This window comes from Hypoxylon fragiforme (genome assembly GCF_022984875.1).
Source record: "Hypoxylon fragiforme strain CBS 206.31 chromosome Unknown GGS25scaffold_2, whole genome shotgun sequence".
NCBI lineage: Eukaryota > Fungi > Ascomycota > Sordariomycetes > Xylariales > Hypoxylaceae > Hypoxylon > Hypoxylon fragiforme.
Genome location: NW_026054757.1, coordinates 702,635 through 722,256, shown reverse-complemented (window position 1 = coordinate 722,256; position 19,622 = coordinate 702,635). Strand labels below are relative to the sequence as shown.

General features: G+C 49.7%; 5 protein-coding genes across 5 annotated transcripts; 1 reads left to right on the top strand and 4 right to left on the bottom strand.

Moving 5' to 3' along the window:
• Positions 1–629: 629 nt before the first annotated feature.
• On the bottom strand, positions 630–2,942 carry GGS25DRAFT_109243 (putative GMC oxidoreductase). Its single transcript, XM_049256025.1, has 3 exons — positions 2,242–2,942; positions 875–2,140; positions 630–820 (listed from the first exon to the last, which is right to left on the bottom strand). The coding sequence occupies exons 1-2, from the start codon at positions 2,807–2,809 to the stop codon at positions 891–893; spliced, it is 1,818 nt and encodes a 605-aa protein (XP_049119738.1). The 5' UTR covers positions 2,810–2,942; the 3' UTR covers positions 630–820; positions 875–890.
• Positions 2,943–3,717: 775 nt separating this feature from the next.
• Positions 3,718–5,770, bottom strand: GGS25DRAFT_474084 (uncharacterized protein). Its single transcript, XM_049259597.1, has 5 exons — positions 5,104–5,770; positions 5,005–5,041; positions 4,871–4,941; positions 4,410–4,786; positions 3,718–4,327 (listed from the first exon to the last, which is right to left on the bottom strand). The coding sequence occupies exons 1-5, from the start codon at positions 5,269–5,271 to the stop codon at positions 3,871–3,873; spliced, it is 1,110 nt and encodes a 369-aa protein (XP_049119737.1). The 5' UTR covers positions 5,272–5,770; the 3' UTR covers positions 3,718–3,870.
• Positions 5,771–7,019: 1,249 nt separating this feature from the next.
• On the top strand, positions 7,020–10,465 carry GGS25DRAFT_528871 (male sterility protein-domain-containing protein; the record flags this gene model as incomplete). Its single annotated transcript, XM_049265229.1, has 2 exons — positions 7,020–7,361; positions 7,940–10,465. Exons 1-2 carry the CDS (start codon positions 7,086–7,088, stop codon positions 10,463–10,465), a joined length of 2,802 nt encoding a protein of 933 aa, XP_049119736.1. The 5' UTR covers positions 7,020–7,085.
• Positions 10,466–11,102: 637 nt separating this feature from the next.
• Positions 11,103–11,600, bottom strand: GGS25DRAFT_474079 (uncharacterized protein). Its single transcript, XM_049259596.1, has one exon. It carries the CDS (start codon positions 11,387–11,389, stop codon positions 11,120–11,122), a length of 270 nt encoding a protein of 89 aa, XP_049119735.1. The 5' UTR covers positions 11,390–11,600; the 3' UTR covers positions 11,103–11,119.
• A 1,310-nt stretch (positions 11,601–12,910) lies between these two features.
• On the bottom strand, positions 12,911–18,796 carry GGS25DRAFT_109190 (AAA-domain-containing protein). The gene is made up of 5 exons (XM_049256024.1): positions 18,658–18,796; positions 18,440–18,585; positions 15,201–18,210; positions 14,849–15,121; positions 12,911–14,793 (listed from the first exon to the last, which is right to left on the bottom strand). The coding sequence occupies exons 3-5, from the start codon at positions 18,177–18,179 to the stop codon at positions 13,063–13,065; spliced, it is 4,983 nt and encodes a 1,660-aa protein (XP_049119734.1). The 5' UTR covers positions 18,180–18,210; positions 18,440–18,585; positions 18,658–18,796; the 3' UTR covers positions 12,911–13,062.
• Positions 18,797–19,622: the final 826 nt, after the last annotated feature.

The following is a 19,622-nucleotide window of genomic DNA, read 5'->3' as shown; positions in this document are numbered from 1 at the left end:
GGGTGGCGTGGCTACGTTTAGATTGTGGCTCATTCATTTATAGTCGCCCGCCAAGCGTGCCCAGCTCTCCTGTGACGTAATAATCGTTACAATTTCAATCATGCTAAGCCAACTGTTCCTTGTTCATGCTCCCATCTCGTGTTCGCTGCTGGGAATAAATAAATAAATAAAAGCAACAACAATTGATCTTCTCTCAAACTTACCTAATTATTCTCATCTACACCTACAATTCAGAGAGAGAGAGAGAGCATACCATCATCCTTAACTACCAATATCAAAGTCGTAAGCATTTACCCAATCAAACATCTCACCTGTATACATCAATACTAAAAGGAGAAAAGAAAAATGCCATTCTTCTACACCAAGCACTTCGGCGGCCGCCACTTCGGCACTAGTGTCACCGCTGGCCGCAACGGCGTGCATCGAGGACCATGGCGGTTCAGCTTCGGCAAGTTCAACTGCTTCAAGAGTTGATCTCTCAATTTTCTACCTGGAACGAATCTTGTACATGAAAGAACTTATCATGACAACGCTATGAGCTGAGGGGGGGGGGGATTGTTCCGAATTTGCATTGAAGGGGGCGTTGCGAGAAGCAAGCCACTTCAGGAGTTTGTTAGGCCATGGCAATGAATTGATGGCGAGGGGGGTGTCGCGAAACGAAGATATCCAATGAACACCTAACCTAAAGTTTGCCCCTTGCTTTAGTTCAGTGGTTGAGAAATCACTTCTTCAAGTTTAATAATGAATTATAATTTCTTTTCCAACATCCTACTGAGCCTTATTTGCCTAGATTTGTCAAGTTCTGACTCAATTTCCGACTCTGTGTTTACCTGTCAACCCTCACTCGTTACTAGTTGATGCGGTTGATACCTACACATATGTACCTCCCCTCACTCCCCCTTAATAACCTCCGCCGCCCTCTCCGCAACCGCATACACCGTCGCCATCAAATTCCCCCTCGGGATCAGCGGAAACACACTCGCGTCCACAACCCTCACATTCTGCGTCCCATACACCCTCAACCCGGGATCCACCACGCCCCCCTTCTCCCGCGGCAGCATCGCCGCCGACCCGCAGCTGTGGAACGTCGTCGTCGCCGTGTCCCTCACGTACTGCCTCGCGGCCTCCAAGTCCTCGCTGACGCGGAACGCGTCCGCGTGGTTGCGCCTCCCGCCCGATTTGAAGAAGGGCGCGAGCGGCGCCGCGGGCCGCAGCGTCGTGTCCAGCGCCTGCAGGTTGCGCGCCAGGATCTCCAGGTCGGCCGGGTGCGAGAGGTACCGCGGGTCGATGTGCGGGGAGGCGGAGGGGGAGGCGGAGGAGATGTGCGTGGACCCCCGCGAGAACGGGTGCGATTGGCTGCACCCCAGGCTGGCGAAGTTCTCGGGCAGCAGCTGGCCGCCGACGAAGCTCTTCTCGTCTTCGTGGAGGTTGGCCTGCGCGAGAAACATGAGCCACGCGATGGAACTACTGTCAGGGGCCTCGAGGATGGAGCGGATGGTGTTGTAGTACTCGGTGTCGTTGGTGGTGGTGGTGGTGGTGGTAGTGTCCTGGGCGCGAGGAAACTGGTCGAGCAGCTCAGCGATGTTGGGGGTGGTCATGAAGGCGTGGGATTGCATGCCGCCAATGGTGAAAGGGCCAGATTTATGCTCGGTGTAGAGCTTCTGGGCCTGGGCGAGCGCCTCGGGTTCCTGTCGCAAAAGCGGGTCGCCCGTCATGACATCGTCGACTACCTCGTAGCTCAGTCCCGTCATCAAGTGGTCTTGGAGGTTCTCGCCGACCCCAGGAAGATTCACGTGGACCTGGATGCCGTGGCGTTCTAGTACCTTCGGGTTGCCTATACCTGAGAGTTCAAGGAGCTTAGGCGTGTTGAATACACCGCTCGCGAGTATAACGTCTTTGGCAGGCGTGAATATCTCGGCCTTGCCTTCCACAAGGGTTTGTACCCCTGTGGCCTTGACAATACCGGCGGGCGTCTTGGTTAGTAGAATCTTCTGAACCTTAGCCTCCGCGAGAATCCGCACGTTGGATCTCTGGCGAATAGGTGCACCATACGCGGAATCAGCATAGCTCCGGGTCTTGGTTTCTGGATCAACAGTTGCCGCATTACTGTAGCCTCCGATGGAATTACCCGAGAACGGATCTGATGTATATAAAAGGGGTCAGGTGTTACTCATTGTTACACACGCATATGATTACCGCCCCTTAACTTCTGTAGTACATTGGTTTATCGAGCCAACTTACCGGCATTGGTAGCCATGTTCAAGCCACGGAAGGCATCAACCCAGGCCTTGCATAGAGGATTCTGAACGATGCCTGGGAAGGATACTTTGATAGGGCCTGAGGTACCACGATACTCGTCTTCGATCCAGTCGATACCGAGGTGGTCAAGCGTAGCTTGATCCGATGGTGGTATAAGCGTGTACGACTTCTTGAAGGAGGGTACTAGGCTAGCCCAGTCCCATCCGGGGTTACCCAGCTTTTCCCAAGCATCGATCTCGGCCTGGGCTGGGGCAATGAAAGCTTGGCAGTTGATGGCCGAAGAGCCGCCCAAAGCTTTACCCTGGGTGGCTAAAATGGATCGGCCTTCTAGGCGTGGTTGAGGTACGGTTCTGAAATCCCAGTCAGCCTCGGAGCCTATAAGGGTCGCCCAGAAAGCTGGGATGTTGACCCTAGGATCCGCAGAGAGGTCTTTTCCGGCCTCAAGCACCAAGACCCGAATGTTGGGGTCCTCGGATAGCCGGTTAGCTACAACCAGGCCTGCTGTACCACCGCCCACAATAATGTAGTCGGGAGAAAAGGAGGAAGCCATGGGGGGTGGTGGAGAATAACAAAGAAGTAAGGGCAATAAAGGTTGGGAAGCAATACAAAGAAAGAGCAGAATAGGGGAGAACGGAAGGAGTGCCTACTTCGGGATGATGAAAGAAAAGAGTAGGTATAAACACAAAGAAATGTAAGGGAGATCAAGAACTGCTTATATGACATCCATGAGGTACCCTATTCATAACTCTGCCTACCTCCTTGCCTATACCTACGTTAAGTAGGTGGGCGGGTGTCACATATCCCGTTAAGCTGCAAATGGCTCTTGCAGCTCACCAAGACATGTCTCAGCCCTTTCTGCTATGTATGTATGACATAGTAACATTAGTTAAGTGCTTCGTATCCATTGAACATAATACCGTTTAAAACGTTACAAAATGGGTTGCTTTCAAGCGGGCTGCGCAGTTGTGAACTTGGGATCTCAAGATATCAAGGTATTATAATGGACACGCTAATCATTATTTCGAGGACCCTCGTTAGAACGCCTGCCCCTGTCCGTTGAATATCTTGTCTTTCCAAGGCGATTGTAGTCTAGGTTTTTACACGCAGCGAGCTCCTTAGCATTGCCCCTATACTTGACGCCAACAATTGAATTATATTCCCACAACCGCAAGCGTGTATGTGGTTGCCACTGGTGGTTCTTTGGCCTCTATTGCTCCGCCCTTCGCCTCATGGGCGCTCGAAATCTCGCTTTCTAATAGGTAACCTACAATCAATGTTTACGGAATTAAGGTGTATGGTCAGGTTTTCCCCTAAATTTTGGGCCGGTTTTCGTTTTCGGGGGGTTTGGAACGTGTGTAGCCTACCGCACCGTAGCGAACAGCAACGTCGAGGCTGATAGACAACTTTGGAACATATGGGTGATTATGCTATACTCGCTCCCACTGCTCTCTCCACCATGCCATAGGTGTAGTGTATATTTACCTAGATAAGTTAGCCCCCTTTAGCTCATATAAATTGCCAATACCGATGTAGCTCCCCCATTTAAACGTGTGCTTGTCCACCAATCTTCATTTGCCATTATGCAACCCCTATTTACCTGATTATACCCATCTAGCAGAACGCAGAGAACCGATACAAATAAACATCTTTCTGTACCCTGATTTCACCCGGACCTGGTTCTTTGCCCTCTTGGGTGTAATGGATGCAGCAAGTGTGGTCCTGAACCTGAGCCGTTGTCTCGTTTGACGATACCCCAGGTGCTATCTCATCTAATGGGTACATGCTGCTCGACAAGCATTCAAAGTTTCTATTCTTGCTGATCCTGATGTTCTTGTATGTCTTCGGGCCGCCAGCAGGCTCCGCCTTATTACTCCATCCCCTGAAAATTACCGAATCAGTCGCGAAGATCTTGAGGATCAAGGGGCGTAGGATGGGTAAGCAGGCATTGACAATGCCCAATTCGAGTTCCAGCGCGCCAAGGATTAGATCGTATACGAGGTTGTAGGTAAAGTCCGCCGTGTCTAGTGCGAGGACACTCTTGACGCGCGCTGCGGATAGGGCGCAGATACTAATGGAGACAGATGAGAATGATTTATTCTAACTCTCTTAGGGGAAACAGAGTATAACCGATGAGATGGGAGATAACCTACACAATACCAAGCCCCAACATAGCGCTGATGGCCACCTTCTTCCCCACCGGCATCTGTAGTTTCCAGAGAATCGGCATTGGCAAGAGGACCACGGCAAAATCTATGACGAGGTTTATGATAGATATAGCCAGGTAGGCATATACGGCGTTACCACAGACACCTCCCTGGATCTCCTTGTCCCACGTGAACTTGAAAGGTCGGCAAAGGAGGAATGACTCAAGGATTACGGCGAAAATCAGGGCAATGGTAAGACTGATGACTACATAGACTGCCTTGCGTATTCTTGGGAAGGTGAAAATGCTCATGTAGAAGCAAAGGACAGAGAGTTTCACCAGAGAGGTTGAGATTACCCAGAGAAGTGGAGCAGCCACGAAGAGCTATTACTACCATTAGTTGAATGGCCTGCCTACTTTGTAGCTAGGGGTAGATATATTCAGCGACGAGATAACCCTTAACCATACCTTGAGGGTGATTGAAAACTGCTCACTCGTGACATCCTCCCTATGAAGCCCAGCACCGCCCTTGAGTACAACTGAGCCAGGCAAGTGTTAGCTAATGGAGCAAAGCCTCTGAGGAATAATAGTGATTAACACACGTGCGTAACCCACACCAACTGCAGCGGCTGTAGATATCTAGCCACTGTGTTAGCTAGACCTCCTCTGGCAAGAAGAGAAGATACTGAAAGGAAGCTAACCAGACTCGCGATGATAATATAATCATCGACTGAATATGGCCTCTGTTGCAGATAACGAGAATAGAACCGGGCGATGACGGCAAGGATGGCGAGCACCAGGAAAGTCGTAGTCACGATTATTTCATTGATACCTCTTTGAGGAATCGCGCCTTGGCTAGGGCTAGACATTGCTTTGTTATAATCGATTACATATGGGATAAGCGGCTTGGTATAAGTAGGAAAAATATAGTATCTATTTTCAATACTATCATCATGGAAACAATAGTATAAGACGGGGAAGGATGTGATTTCTCAAGCGTATTGCAAAAAGTGGGCGGCCTGGTGATGAAGAACTTTACAAATACGACTCGATCAAACAGGAAGTGCCTATCCGATGCGCGGCAATTGATATTCGTACGGCCGTACTCATTCATAGAAACCGAAGTATCAACAAACGAAATAGGAGGTTCATGATGTCAAGAACATATCCGGATGTCGGCTAGAACAAAGAGGGCTACATGTACACGGAGTTGTAAGAGATCCGCACGCAACAACGATATTGTTCGGCATCTTCCGAGATTCCAATACCGTGTCCCTATTATTCCGATTTCATACCTGCCTAGTCCGCCGCCCCTATTCCACAAAACATCCCATTATTTATGCAGCCCATCGATTCTTTGTGTCTTCTTGGTGTCGGATATGAGGCAAGATGAAATTATACCTAACAACTTGCATCACTATAAAAGTGGTACTAGTTAGATAGTTCATCTGCGCAGATGGAGACGGCCCGGGTAGAGTAGGCTCGTCCCGAGACACCTTCGAAGGATCTGTCTTACTTTAGCGTTCGGGCGGTGACACGATGACCAATGAATTGAGCATACCTATAAACGACGTTGGTGGTGGCATTAATATTATTGGTGTTGGGGCTAGTGCCGTTGATGCAGTTGGTGCTGTTTGTGGGTGGGTGATGTTAAGGGCTCTAAGTTTACCTGCACTAGTACGGTAGGTATGCATAAATCTGTGCTAGGTGTACATGAGTAAATTCATAGCTTTACTGTACGAAGATGGCGTTTTCAAGATGAAACGGCACATTTTAGAGACAACTGTCAAGTTTTAGTATAAGTGATGAATGTTAACATAAACAGAAATGAAGCTATATCGTATCTCGCTGGCGAATATACTAGGTATCAAGTAAAAATCATATAAACTATGTACCACTCTTTAGCTGTTATTAGATTATAGCTTACGTAGGTAGTCGTATCCTAGGGTTCAATGTAGTGACTCGACTCCTTCATATACCAAGTAAACACGGCCTCGAGCCTCTTAGCTCCCAAAAATAACCCCTTAAAAGCATCAGGGAAGTTTAGATAGCGGCCTCGTAAGGTACCTATAATTCAGCCATAATATTCGGGGGAAAAGGGCAATGAAGTAAATTAGAAAATGTGGACACGAAAGGGCTTCGGGCCTATCGAGTGATCATGCGACATGTAATAGAACAAAGGAGCTGGGCACATAGGTACCTAGATGATATTGATAGATCTTATACTCTAACTTTTATACCATAGACTTTTAGATTAACTACACTTCGTGTTCTATCGATATTACCCTCAGTATAAGATGTAATAAGCCATTCCATAAAATAAGGGGGTCATTGCCAGTTGTTGCAGAACCAATCTGTATGGAAGGAAGATAATCTACACTGAAGGGATAGAAGTACCTAATCTATATATAGCATTACTCTTTAGTATATTCTTCATTGTGATACGAAATGGTAAGGGTATCGTGACCCTCCCTTACTCTTGTACTCCACTATTCCCCAAAAGCTCCAGCACTTCCATATCCTCCTCGTATATCAATCCCCTCCCCTTCTCTATGTATACCTACCTAACCTACTTGTAGGCGAGGACTCCACATATATAGAAAGAGTTTCCGTCCGTTCCAGCTTCAACACGACCTCACAGCCCAACAATCCACCACCGCGCCACCCCGCGGTCGAGCAAACAATGGAAATCGGCAAACGACTACTCCCCCAAGTAGTAGACCACTACGCCCGCACCAGCCCCCACAAAGTCTACGCCTCCATCCCCAAATCCACCTCCGACCTCTCCGATGGCTACCTCGACATCACCATGCGCAAGCTGTCCGCCATCGCAAGCCGGCTCTCGACCTGGCTCTCCGGCCTCCTGGGCGCCGGCAACCTGGAGACAATCGCCTACATCGGACCCGCCGACATCCGGTACGCCGCCGTCTTCCTGGCGGCCGTCAAGTGCCGGTACAAGGTGCTGTTCGTCTCGCCGCGGAACCAGGCGGCGCAGAACGAGCGGATGCTGCTGAAGTCCGGGTGCCGCGCCTTGCTCTACGCCGAGGAGATGGCGATGGTGTCTGAAGCTCTTCGCGTCCCGCAGCTGTCGTCGGTTGTTCTCGAGGCTGTCCCCTCGCTCAAGGAATTGCTGCAGACGCCCGATGACACGGAGATTTATCCGTATGAAAGGAGCTTTGACGAGGTGCGGGACGAGCCGTGTCTCATACTCCATTCCTCAGGCTCGACCGGTAAGCTAAGCCTCTGATATATTGAAGAGCGCATTGAGACTTGGTCATCGTGCTTAAACAACTTACTAACTTCGTAGGGGATCCTAAACTCGTGACTATGACTCACGGGACATTTGCTTGTACAGATATTGATAGATACATGCCCGTGCCAGAAGGCCGTAGTCCCCAAAATGCGGTTCAGTTCGATTTCAAAGGGGTACCAAGCAAGTTCTACTCATGCTTTCCACCTTATCATGTAAGTTGGATACCCTATGGTTAGACTTTCTTGATATTTTGCAACATCTGAACGAATGTATTTGTGAAATAGCTGGCTGGGGTTCACGCCTACATCGATCTACCGATATTCTACGGCAACGCAACCGTTGTCTTTGGCCCCACGAACATACCACCGAGTGGCTATCTCCTGTCGGAGATCCTCAAACATCAATATGTGCAGGCATTCTACGTACCACCATTCATTATCGAGCAATGGGCCGCAGAACCAGCAGCCAAAGAGCAAGCCGAGCAGCTCGATTTCATTCTCTACGGCGGCGGTCCCCTTTCCCCCAACGTTGGACAAGCGCTGAGCCAACACACGAACGTCTGTCAGATGTACGGCTCGCTTGAGACAGGTCAGGTGCAACTCCTTGTTCCACAGTCAGGGGAATGGTCCTACATGGAACTCAACCCCTACGAGGAGGCCGACATGCAGCCCTGCGAAGACGGCAGCTTCGAGATGGTCCTACATCAAGACGCGAGGTTTGCCACGCGACGGTCAGTGTGGCACAACTTCCCCGGTCACAAGGAGTGGCGGACCGGTGACTTGTTTGTCCCTCACCCCTCAAAGCCCGGGCTATGGCGTTTTCATGGTCGGGTGGATGATCTCATCGTGTTTTCGAGTAGCTATAAGCTGCGCCCAGTTGAAATGGAGACCTTGATACAGGGAAACCCCTTACTCGCTGGGGCTCTCATTGTCGGACAAGGGAAATCGGAACCGCTCTTGATTGTAGAGCCTAAGCCTGGCGCGTACGAGGCTGGGAGTAGCCAAAGTGCCTTTATCGAAAAAATATGGCCCACCATTGATGACGCAAACAAGATTGCGCCGCGGTATGCCAAGATTGACCGTTCTAGGGTTTTGTTAGCAGACCCTGAGCGACCATTTATTCGCGCACCCAAGGGGAGCATTGTCCGAAAGCTAACGACGAAAGCCTACGCTAAAGATATTGAATCTGCGTATGCTGATGATAGCTCTAAGAATCCTGAGCTAGACCAGGCGGCTGTGGGCGGCGCCCTCACAAGCTTTTTCCTTCCCGGCCTAAAAGAATTTGTACGGAAGCATGTTACGGATCATCTCAAAGGCATCCCCATCTCCGACACAGACAATATATTTGTCAGTGGTCTGGACTCTCTTGGTGCTGCCGCACTTAACAGAAGCCTCCAAAGGGGGCTCGCCAGCCAAGCGCAGGCTATAGGCAGGGGCACCGCTGACATGATACCTCTGCGCCTCGTATATATGAATCCGACTATCGAGAAGCTCGCAAGTGTCATCCTCAACATAATTACCAAAAAGGAGGTTCCAGATGTCTCTATTAGCAACGATATCGAAGGCATGAAGAGCGTCCTCAAGGATCTTACAGAAGCGTTGCCCCCCAAACCGGCCGCAGTTTCTGGAGCTATTCCCGCTATCTCCACTGGTAGCATCAACGTTGCCCTGATAGGACCGCGAGGTTCAGTAGGACCTCACATCGTGCGAGACCTCCTGTGTGACCCCCGAGTGGGAAAAATATATTGCTTAAACCGTGGGGAGGATGGAAAGGAGCGCTTGCGTGCGATTTTCAGAGACCGTAATCTGTCTGGCAACGTCGACGACGGACGTCTATCATTCATGTCCATCGACTTCGGCAAGCCTCGTCTCGGCCTCTCCCCCGCCCATTTCGACGAGCTAGTTAACGAAGTAAACGTATTCATTCACAATGCATGGCGCGTCGATTTCTCCTGGACGCTTGAATCGTATAGGGAAACCTACCTACGCAGCGTTCGCGAGTTGGTCGAGCTCTCCTCTCTGAGCCCTCTGAAGCCGCGAATCGCCTTCGTATCATCCACTGCGTCCGTCCAGCAGTGGGCTGCTGTCTTTCCGTCCCGGGCTGTTTATGAGGCGCCCCTCGAGTCCTATGAAGTCGCATCTCCTCTCGGTTACGGCCAATCAAAGCACGTAGCGGAGCGTTTGTTGGATATGGCCAGCCGTACATCCGGCACGCCTGCCACAATCCTCCGCGTTGGGCAGGTGGCGGGCCCAATAGACCCAAGTAGTGGAGGAGGCAAGTGGTCGACAGATGAGTGGGTTCCTTCACTAGCTGCCATCTCTAAGGTGCTACGATTAGTTCCTTCTGATCTCCCGGACATCGACTGGATACCAGTAGAAGCAACTAGTCGGGCCATCGTCGAGCTGGCCCTTCTCCGTAGTGATGAGGACAATGCGAGTGCGGACCAGCTCAGGGTCTTCAACGTCGTCAACCCGAATTTATCAGACTGGTCTATCTTCGCTGAAGCCTTGCAGAGACGACTTACCCTCGACAAGAGTCAAGCTGAGGGTGGTTGTCGGCAGACATCGCTGGCGGAATGGGTTGATGCTTTAGTACGAGCTGACCCAAACACTATGCCGGAGGCTGATGCCAAATCATCTACGAAAATATTCCCATTCTTCCAGCATCTGGCTGAGACGGGGCGGCGCGGGTTTGCCTTGCAGCCCAGATTTGACAGCTCAAAAGCAGTAAAGAACAGTAGAGCAATGCAGGCAACGAGGAAAATAGATGAAGGTCTAATTGATGAGTGGCTTAAGCAGTGGGGGATCTGACTTTGATTATCTTGGTGGTGTTGTATTAAACCAGTAAAGAGCTGCTCTGATTGGCTAAGAACTGATCTCAACCACTGTCAACCAATCATAACATGCACATATTACCTATCTAGGCAGGTACCATTGTACCTGCTGCTCTCTAGTACCTAGTAGTAAGAGGCAGTTCTAGTCAACGAAAGTATCGTCTGGGCCGTATAAAATTCAAGTCCGCGAATTCATTTTCAGTGTTCCGAAATATTTTAAACGAATAAAGTCCAACTTGTTACGTAGGTACTGTTGCACATATCAACCCCCCTTTTACGAAACTACCTACACACTTACACACCTACCTAGGTACATACTACTGTACCTAGTCAAGAGGCAGCCAAGTATTAGGCTTGTCAAGAAGTCCAAAAGTAATATATTTCTTCAAATGAACTAATTTCAAGCCCACAAAGTTATAACGAGCGAGTATGGTGTACTATACATGGTATAAGTAACACCTCAGAAAACAAATCTCCTCAAAAGAGCGTTCAAGTCAACCCCCCCCCCCCCTTTCATACCATCTTTTAGAAACCACATCAACCATATCGTCAACCGTTCCTTTTTTTTTTTCATATATTCCACCTATACCCCTATCTCCCCCCCCCCAAGGCATCCCCAGAGTAAGCACCTCTAAGTCCGGCAATTCACAGAAACGACTCCATTCGGCGCAGTCTGGCACTGGTTCTGCGTCGCCGTCTCGAAGATGGACCCCTGGCAGTTGCCCTCGGAGTACGCGTACAGCGTGCAGCCGGCGTTGCTCTGGAAGGAGAAGTCGGCGGCCGTCCAGATCTGGCACTTGTTGTCGCCGTAGTTGGTGATTTTGCCGGTGTTGCAGTCGGTGATCAGGAAGGCGTTGGTTGCGGAGGCGAGGGCCAGGAGGGAGGCGAGGGTGGACTTCATTTTGGGTGTTTGGATGTGGGTGAGTGTGAGTGTGAGTGTTTGTTAAGGACTACTGTGGGTAGAAGATGAAGCTAAAGTGATATTGTGTTGAGGTTGGCTTCTTGTGTGCTTGCTAGGTTTGGAGCTGTTGCTTGTTTGTTTGTTTGTTTTTTGTCTTGGCTGGGGGTCGAGCTCATATTTATACCTAAACCCAACCTCTCCTTTCTTCGAAGACTTCGAAGAACTAGAGACTTCGTCGCTTGAGAGCGAGGACTTGGGATCGAGCGGTGAAGCGCGTTACCTAGTCAGCATTGTGTTGCGCATACCTGCGTACATGCGTACGAGTGTACATACTCACGGCGTTACTATTCATAGCCTAGCTATAATAAACGCATCAGAAGTCTTATTAGAAACTTACCACCATTTTCGTATGCCTCTATCCCAAGTACCTACCCATCATATCGACACCACACTCCTCGATCGATCGTGAGTATCGACGTCACTAAAGCCCAACAGGAGCTCACCCCAATCCTCCATTCCACATCCCACGTCACACACTGTCTTACTCGTCCGTTTTTCCAAGGCTTCTTTATAAATAAAACTTGTGGCTCTTTCTCACCGTTACACGCGAAATGCTTGTTTTAAACCTCAGCCGCACCTAATTAATGACGGGCCTTGCTCATTCATTCCAATTGGTCCAACGAGAAGGCTAAAGACAGATGGGAGGATCTTGGAGGCTACGTACCTAGGTGCTGAGAATGTCCGGGCGGTTTGCGAAGATGTATTAATGCTATATGCTGCGAACCGCTAACAAGCCACATATAACAACGGTCGTGATATTGCCTCTCAAACCCCCTCCCATCTCATGATCGCCTCTCAGCTTACAGCAACACAAACCGCCCCTATAAGGCCTGATTTCCAGCCTTGATCCTGTTGCCATTAGAGCCAATAAAAACCCCAGCCGTTGTCGATCTTCTCCTGTCATCTTTATGAACATCTGAAGTTCTAGGACGCCTCCTTGCGCATCGAAGCACGGCGGAATCCATCTTGTCCGGCTACCCGATTGAGAATCTAAAGCCGAGCAGGTAGGCGTTGTGCTACCGACGATCTTGTCATCGTGGGTATGATATAGCGTACCTACCTAGGAAAGCCCTACGTAGACACCTCACCTTAGCAAGTAAGCCATACCTAGACATACATACCTATTTACCGTGTTTGCGCGGCATCAATCACATCTGGGATACGAAAATAGAGTGGCAATCCATAGACTACCTTAACTTACCTAGGTTAGCCAGTAGACAATAGCAATCACAGCACATTGACACAAGCCCATCACAAATTAAAAGACCATTGTATCTGACATCATTAACAACTTGAAAGTCTCGATTCATTTCTACCTAACAGGTAGTCGTATTGGAGTGTACACATGGGGGGAAGTAGGGAGGCGCGAGCCAAAAGGCTCAACGATGCATTAACAAGTGAGCCGTAAATACCCTGCTCTGACAAAGGCCATTTCGTGACAGTGACAGGAGGATAATCGGCGTTTCTGCAAACAGTGCAATCTTGCTGCACAATCCCCTTCGACTGCCTTCTCTAGTTTACTATAATTACACCGGGAAGGAGACTGGGTTTCCCCTCATATATCCACAAAAGTAACCATTTTTCGTCTGATTTATCATATTCCAATCAGTCATTCATTGGCTAGGCTGTAGTAGGCCCTGAACCGACTCGATGTCATTGATGGCCTCGTTGAAGACGCGCGTGACAGTGTTGAGTACTTTCATGCGATTATGTTCGCCTCTCGTTCGCCAAAGTTCCACCATCATCTCACGATATATCTGTTGGAGTTGCTCAATCGTACAGCCCGAGGTGCGTTCTGTCACTTGATCAAGGAAGAACTGCGCTTGAGTCTCGTCCAACTCGACCTGCTGGGAGGCGGAAGAGCCGAGCTGTCGCTGTGATTGCGATTGCGACTGGGACTGGGACTGCTCGTCGGGAGAGGGATCATTCAATAGGTTTGCCATACTGGCAACATGCGACGACTTGCCACGGACCGGTGATGTATGGGCATGCGATCCTGGAGATGAGCCAGAATGCGGAATGGATCCTTGGTAAAGTTCGCGAAACTGTGAATGAACCCATGGCTCATCACCAGACGTCGCTTGGCTGGGTAAGGCATATGGTTGAGTATCTGGGATGTTGTTATCCGGATTGCTTTCGAGAATGCTGGATTGCTCGTTGTGGGTACCGTTCGTTGCCTGCGTGCTGAAATTAGAGGATCGGTGAGAAGGATCAGTCGTCTTGGTAGTCGACGCATCATTCACTAATGCCGATGGTGATACACCCGGGGGAAGAGACTGCACAGCTGAGACTTGGGAAAACTGGTTGGTGCCTCCTGTCGTCGCTCGCACGGATGTATGGGTAGATCGAGCCTCTATAGGAGGCCACTGCGATGGTGGCTGCATCGACAAGTGTGGGCCAACGGCCGGCGGGGAGTCAACATCGACCATGGGAAGGTCTTGGCCCGTAGCTCGAGACGGAACCGAAGTTCCGTTTGCAAGTGAACGGGATGGGGAACCCTGTCCATTGGTGCTTGATTCGTCGGCGATGAGTTGGAACTGGGCCGTAGTAGTGTGCAGCTTCCGTGGCGTTACGGGATTAGGAAGCTTAGGGGCAGGGACTTGGCCGTTAACCGGTTCACGCAGTGTCTTACCGCCAAGAGTCTGTCTCGCCTCTTTCTCCTTCTTCTCTATTCGCTTGAGTTCTCTCCTGCGAAATTGCTCCCGTTTCCACTCATAGTCCCAGTCCACTGCCCTAGAAAACTTCTCGGTGATTTCTGCAATGTCGACGTCAACATTAGTGCCGAGCTCATTAGCCTTGAGCCATGTCGCTCTATCACCAGCGTGCTTGGCATCGTGTTCGAGAGACTTGATGTCTTTCAAAAACGCGTCCGGGTTAATGTAGTAACCGTTGGCCAGTCTCTCCTCAATAGTCACCGTGTCCAGATTGTAAAAGAACACGTTCGTATCAGTCTTCAGAAGTCCTGGAGTTCCGTTCTCATCCTTCGCCAGCGCATATGGGCGCGGGGGGGCGTTTGCTACGTCGGGTCGGACGTAGTTGGGGTTCGCCTCGTCGAAGAGGTATTGGTACTCAGATGCGGGTATAGCAGGAGATCGAAACGACTTGTACCTGCGTTTTATCTGATCTAAAATAGGTTGTAGGTGATTCTTCAAAAGATTTAATTGTCGTCGGTACATGCGATTCTCAGCCGTAATCTCTTCTCTTGTGAGCGCCTTGGGCGGAGGAGGCGGAGCTACAGGAAGTTCCTCTAATACTCGCTTCTTACGATGAGCAGGGTCGGGGAAGTCCTTGGGATATCTTCTTATGTGCAACAGTATCCTATTGAAGTACTCCTGGCGATTCTCCTAAACAAAATTCGTCAGTATTTCTCCATCTTCCCAGCAAAAAGAGTAAACTTACCTTCGCTGGACGAGATACTTCCACGAAGTTGGAATTAGACAATCCAAACAAATCACGCTTGAGATCGGGACTGAGGTTTTCCAACTCGGTCTCCGCAGTTCCTACAAGCATGATTGAATCGGTAGGCTGGATTGTCCTCAGCATGCATATGAATGCCGTTAGAGCCGGCCCAGCTAATGTTTCGTACCAGACATCGACGTTCGGGATGAAGATCACGCTAGGTTTCTGTCGTTTGACCTCGGCGAAAAATGCATATAGAACTTGCTCGGCGGGCTAGCAACAAATTAGTTTCTTCCTAGTCGCTAAAGTATCCACTGAGTAGGTATATATATAAATAATAGTTAACACTTACCAAGGGGTCACCGAGGATGTTTGCGAGATCAAAGTTCCGCACATGAACATCTTCGAGGTAGTGAAGAAGGGCAGCGCTGATATAGACTTGGCCCATGCCTGGGGAGCCACATATTAGAAGACGCGGGCGATACACGCGGAATCTGTGAAACTCTTGTAGCAAAGCTTCTCGGCCAAACCCAAAGTCTTCGTCGTCGTAAGGTTCATACATTGCTTCATCCAGGGCCGTCACTTTCTTCTTCAGCGGTAAGGCACGATCTACGAGATTGGTTATAGTCTTGAACTGATCTCGAAGGAGTGGCTCGATAGGTTTTGGAAATGGGTTGGCTCCAGACGTCGCGGACCTTTCCGAGGAAGGAATCATCTTCTCCTTGGAAAGCATGAAGTCGGTCACCTGCACAGTGATTTTGTCTGGGTCGACAATAAGCTTCTCCTTGGACAGGTAGACTTGGGGATACGTTCTTTGAATGGCGTTTAGTGCGGCCTCAGTACACATGGAGCGCAGGTCGGCGCCACCATAGCCCTTTGTATCCTTAGCCAGCGACATCTTGAACTCGTCGGAAAGACCCCAGTCCTTGGTGTGAATCTCGATAATAGACTTGCGCGCATTGACGTCAGGCAAGGGGAAGTAGAATTCTCGGTCAAAACGGCCCGGTCGACGAAGGGCAGGGTCTATATTATCTGGACGATTGGTTGCACCAATGACGATAACCTGGCCTCTGCCGTCCATGCCGTCCATGAGGGCCAGTAATGTAGAAACAATGGAAGCATGGATCTGTTCTTGCTTACTCGAACGAACCGGTGCTAGACCATCGATTTCATCAAAGAAGATGATACTTGGCTGTGTTCTTCGCGCTTCTTCGAAGAGAAGGCGGAGTTGTTTCTCAGCTTCACCGACCCATTTACTGAGGGCATCGGCGCCTTTACGCATGTAGAAGGTGATCTTTCTACCACCAACGCCAGCCGCATTTGCAAGAGCTCTGGCGACAAGTGTCTTTCCCGTTCCAGGAGGGCCGTGGAATAATACACCTCTCGGGGGAGTGACGTGGAACTTTGTGAAGAGCTCTGGATATAGCAGAGGTAGCTGGACCATTTCCTTGAGTTGGTTGATATGATCCTGCAGACCACCGACCTGGGTGAAGTCAACGTTAAGGTCTACACCCAACGGATCCGCATCGGCGAGAGCCTTGTGACTCTTGATCTTGCCCACATTGGGGGCAGGCCCAAGAAGACCACCAGGACCATCAACATTAGCTTGGGCCGAGGGACCAAGCGGAGGAGCCACCGCAGAAGTTGGTGTCATGCCAAAGAGTCCAGCCATACCCGAGCGGGTATTCATCTCGTCGTCGCTGCTATCAGAATCGGCTCCACCTGCGGCGCCAGTGCCCCATGGGCCACCGAGCAGCGCGCCAGTCATGCCAACACCTCCAAGAGCACCGGCGGTGGTATGCAGATTATGATCCCAGCCACCACCTCCATTTGCGCGTCCGCCACGGCGACGGGCTGGTGTTGGAGCCGGGTCTTCATCCTCTTGCTCGACGGCAAATGCATTGAGAGGGGGTATGGCATAATTTACCGGCTGGCCTCTCCGTCGTCTCTTCTCTTGTTTCTTTTCTTCAAAAAGAATTTGGGGCGAGCGACGATTCCTTCGCGAACGAGAGTCCTGGCGAAGATCTTCTAATTCTTCCGCCACTTCGTTCTCATCAACTTCATCCTCGTCGCCCGACTCATTCAGTCGTTGAGATCTCCTCGTTCCCCTTCTTCCCTTTCCTCGAGATGATCTCCTTCCACGAGCACTAGGGCTCGAGACATCATCATCGACCCCGGCATTGTTGTTAGCTTCGGAATCAGGCTCGTTATTCTCTGCAGAATCATTGCCAGGCTCAAAGTCGCTGCTGGGCTCTTGGAGGGATTTCCTGAGTCGAGACTTTCGGGTGAGTCGGCCGCGAAGTTTACTGACGGTGTCGCCGTCTTCAGCAGGCGCATCTTCCGTAGAGGCTTGCTTTTGATTGGCTCTTGCGCCACGGGTTTTACGAGCTACAGGGACGTCATCATCATCATCATCTTCTTCTTCCTCGTCGGCGTTGTTAGTCTGTTCGACTATCTCGACTGTTTCTACCGTTTCCATGGGGTCTTCTGGACCTTTCTCGGCATTTTCGCCCACGTTATCCACTTGTTCAAGTATAGTCTCTTCCACTATATCATTGTCTTGAATGATAGGATCCGGAATGGCCTCAGCCTCAGCCTGGGTCGGTTGCTCCTCTTCCTGAGTGTCAACTTCCATCACAGTAGGAAATGTCTTCTTTACACCTTTCGCGCTACGAGTCGGTCGACCAACTCGTCCTAGGGTTTCCGGACTCTTACTCTTGGAGCCTCGAGCTAGTTTTGAATGCCTGCCCGATGTTGACAATTCGACAAGTTCGGCGTCATCTTTTTCCTGCGTACGAGCTCGAGTCATTCTCCTAGTCCCGACCACAGGCGCATTCATATTGGCAGTTGCCCGGGTCTTGCGTGCCGACGGAGGCACTTTGAGTGTAATCAATTTCGTGTGCCGGGGCGATTTAATAGGCGACTTAATAGGCGATTTGATAGGCGGGTCCTTGATAAGATCATCGGTTTCGTCATGCGAATCTTGGACGAGCTCTTCTTCATCAGAGGTCTCTCTGTAATTGAGTTGCTTTGTAGCAGCCTTCCTGATGCGACGACCGGTATTCTCATTAATGAGGGGCTCAGGCTCGTCCTCCTCCTCATCGTTCTCAGCAAATGAGTCTTCTTGGTCACTATCTGCGAGGTCGTCGTCGTCTTCAATATCGGATCCTCGATATTTACCCCTCTTACGAACAGCAGGCTTGTTAGCTTTGTGTAGTCGCGATTTTCTCTGAGAGCGTGGACGGTCGACATTTGGTTCGAAATTTTCATCGTCCGAATCAGATTTATTGGGGTCAAAATCAAGGATATCGCGCTTTCGTTTCCCAGCCATTTTGAAGATTGATCTTCCAGTAGCGGAAGAGCTAAGTTAGTTAGCAGGGCAAGTCAAGCGTGGTTACGTGGTATAGAATGAACAGGAGAAGGTGCATAGAGTAATTAAGTAGGAGGAATTTAAAGAAATAAGAGTGCGAAGGTATGCTAAGGTATGGGATGGACCTCTGGGCTCGGCATAAACTCGAAAAGGTACAGTTATGATGAGGCTAGGTCACGATGATTTCGAGAAGTACAAAGGGAGTAAGATAAGCCACATACTTAGTGAACACGCTTTAGAACGGTACGATCGAAACAGAGGCAATGGAAAACCAAAGCTCGGCAAAAGTTTGAGTTCGAGAACAAACAAGTTTACGCTGAGTGAACGTACTCGTGTACTGCTTCACATAAGACGGAGAGTCAAGTCGCTAGGCTTTGTCAGTCTCATACCTTGGGTAATTCAGGGGAGGTAAAGAAAGTAGTGTTGTGGAAAGACGTACGAGTCTGCGCCAACGCACCTAGGAGAAACTCGGAAGGGGTAGGTAAGGTGAAGGCAATCACCCAACAATGCGCTGAGAACTCGAGACAACGGCAGCGCGTTCCACACCTATGGAGTAATGCATATGGTGCTCAAGTTACGCAGTTCGTCTAGATCAGGATCGCCCTTACACTTGGATAGTATTGTCACCCAGCTCTATGTTCTTCCTTCACTAGATTTAGGGATCCGCAGACGGTGTATAAGAGGCGGTTTTTCAGGCAGGAACCGGGGCTGAGGCTGAGTTCGAATATAGGCTCGATAGATTGATATGACGGTAGGATTATGTCGAAATGATAGAGTAAGGCATGAGATATTGATGTCGGCAGATAATTGAAGGATCGATTCGAAGTGGTAGATTGAGAATAAAATTAGAATAAAGATAAAGATAGATAATAGATGGTAGAAGACTTGGATTATATCAAAGACTATCAAGAAGAATTCGAGTAAGGAGCGTGTCAGTTTGGTGTACGGCGGACGCCAAAAGATTGACTATCGGATAGATGTTGGTGAACTTTGAATTGGTTTGATAGGTAACCGGGGCCAAACAAAGCGCCAGTTGCAAAAGTGAAGGAAGAGACGAGGTAGGGGTAAATCGTGAAAGGCGCCAAAGCATTTGTTAATGATTAGGAAGCAAAAGCAAAGCAAAGCAAAGCAAAGGGCAAAGGAGCTTTTTTTGGGGGGTCTACTAAGGTTTAGGTAGTCACTTGTCGCGCGTTTCTTGCGCCCCTGCACCAAGCGGGTAGGGATGCACGGGCCACTGCAAAACATGATAGATCCACTGTATTTTGAATTTGACCAATCAACTTTATATGCCAAGAATCCATCTGGCGTGTCATACCAAAAATTGTCAAAACAACTCCAACCCTGACGACCCCGACAAACCATCAATCTTCAATCCCAATTTTCAACATCGAATCCCAACATCCT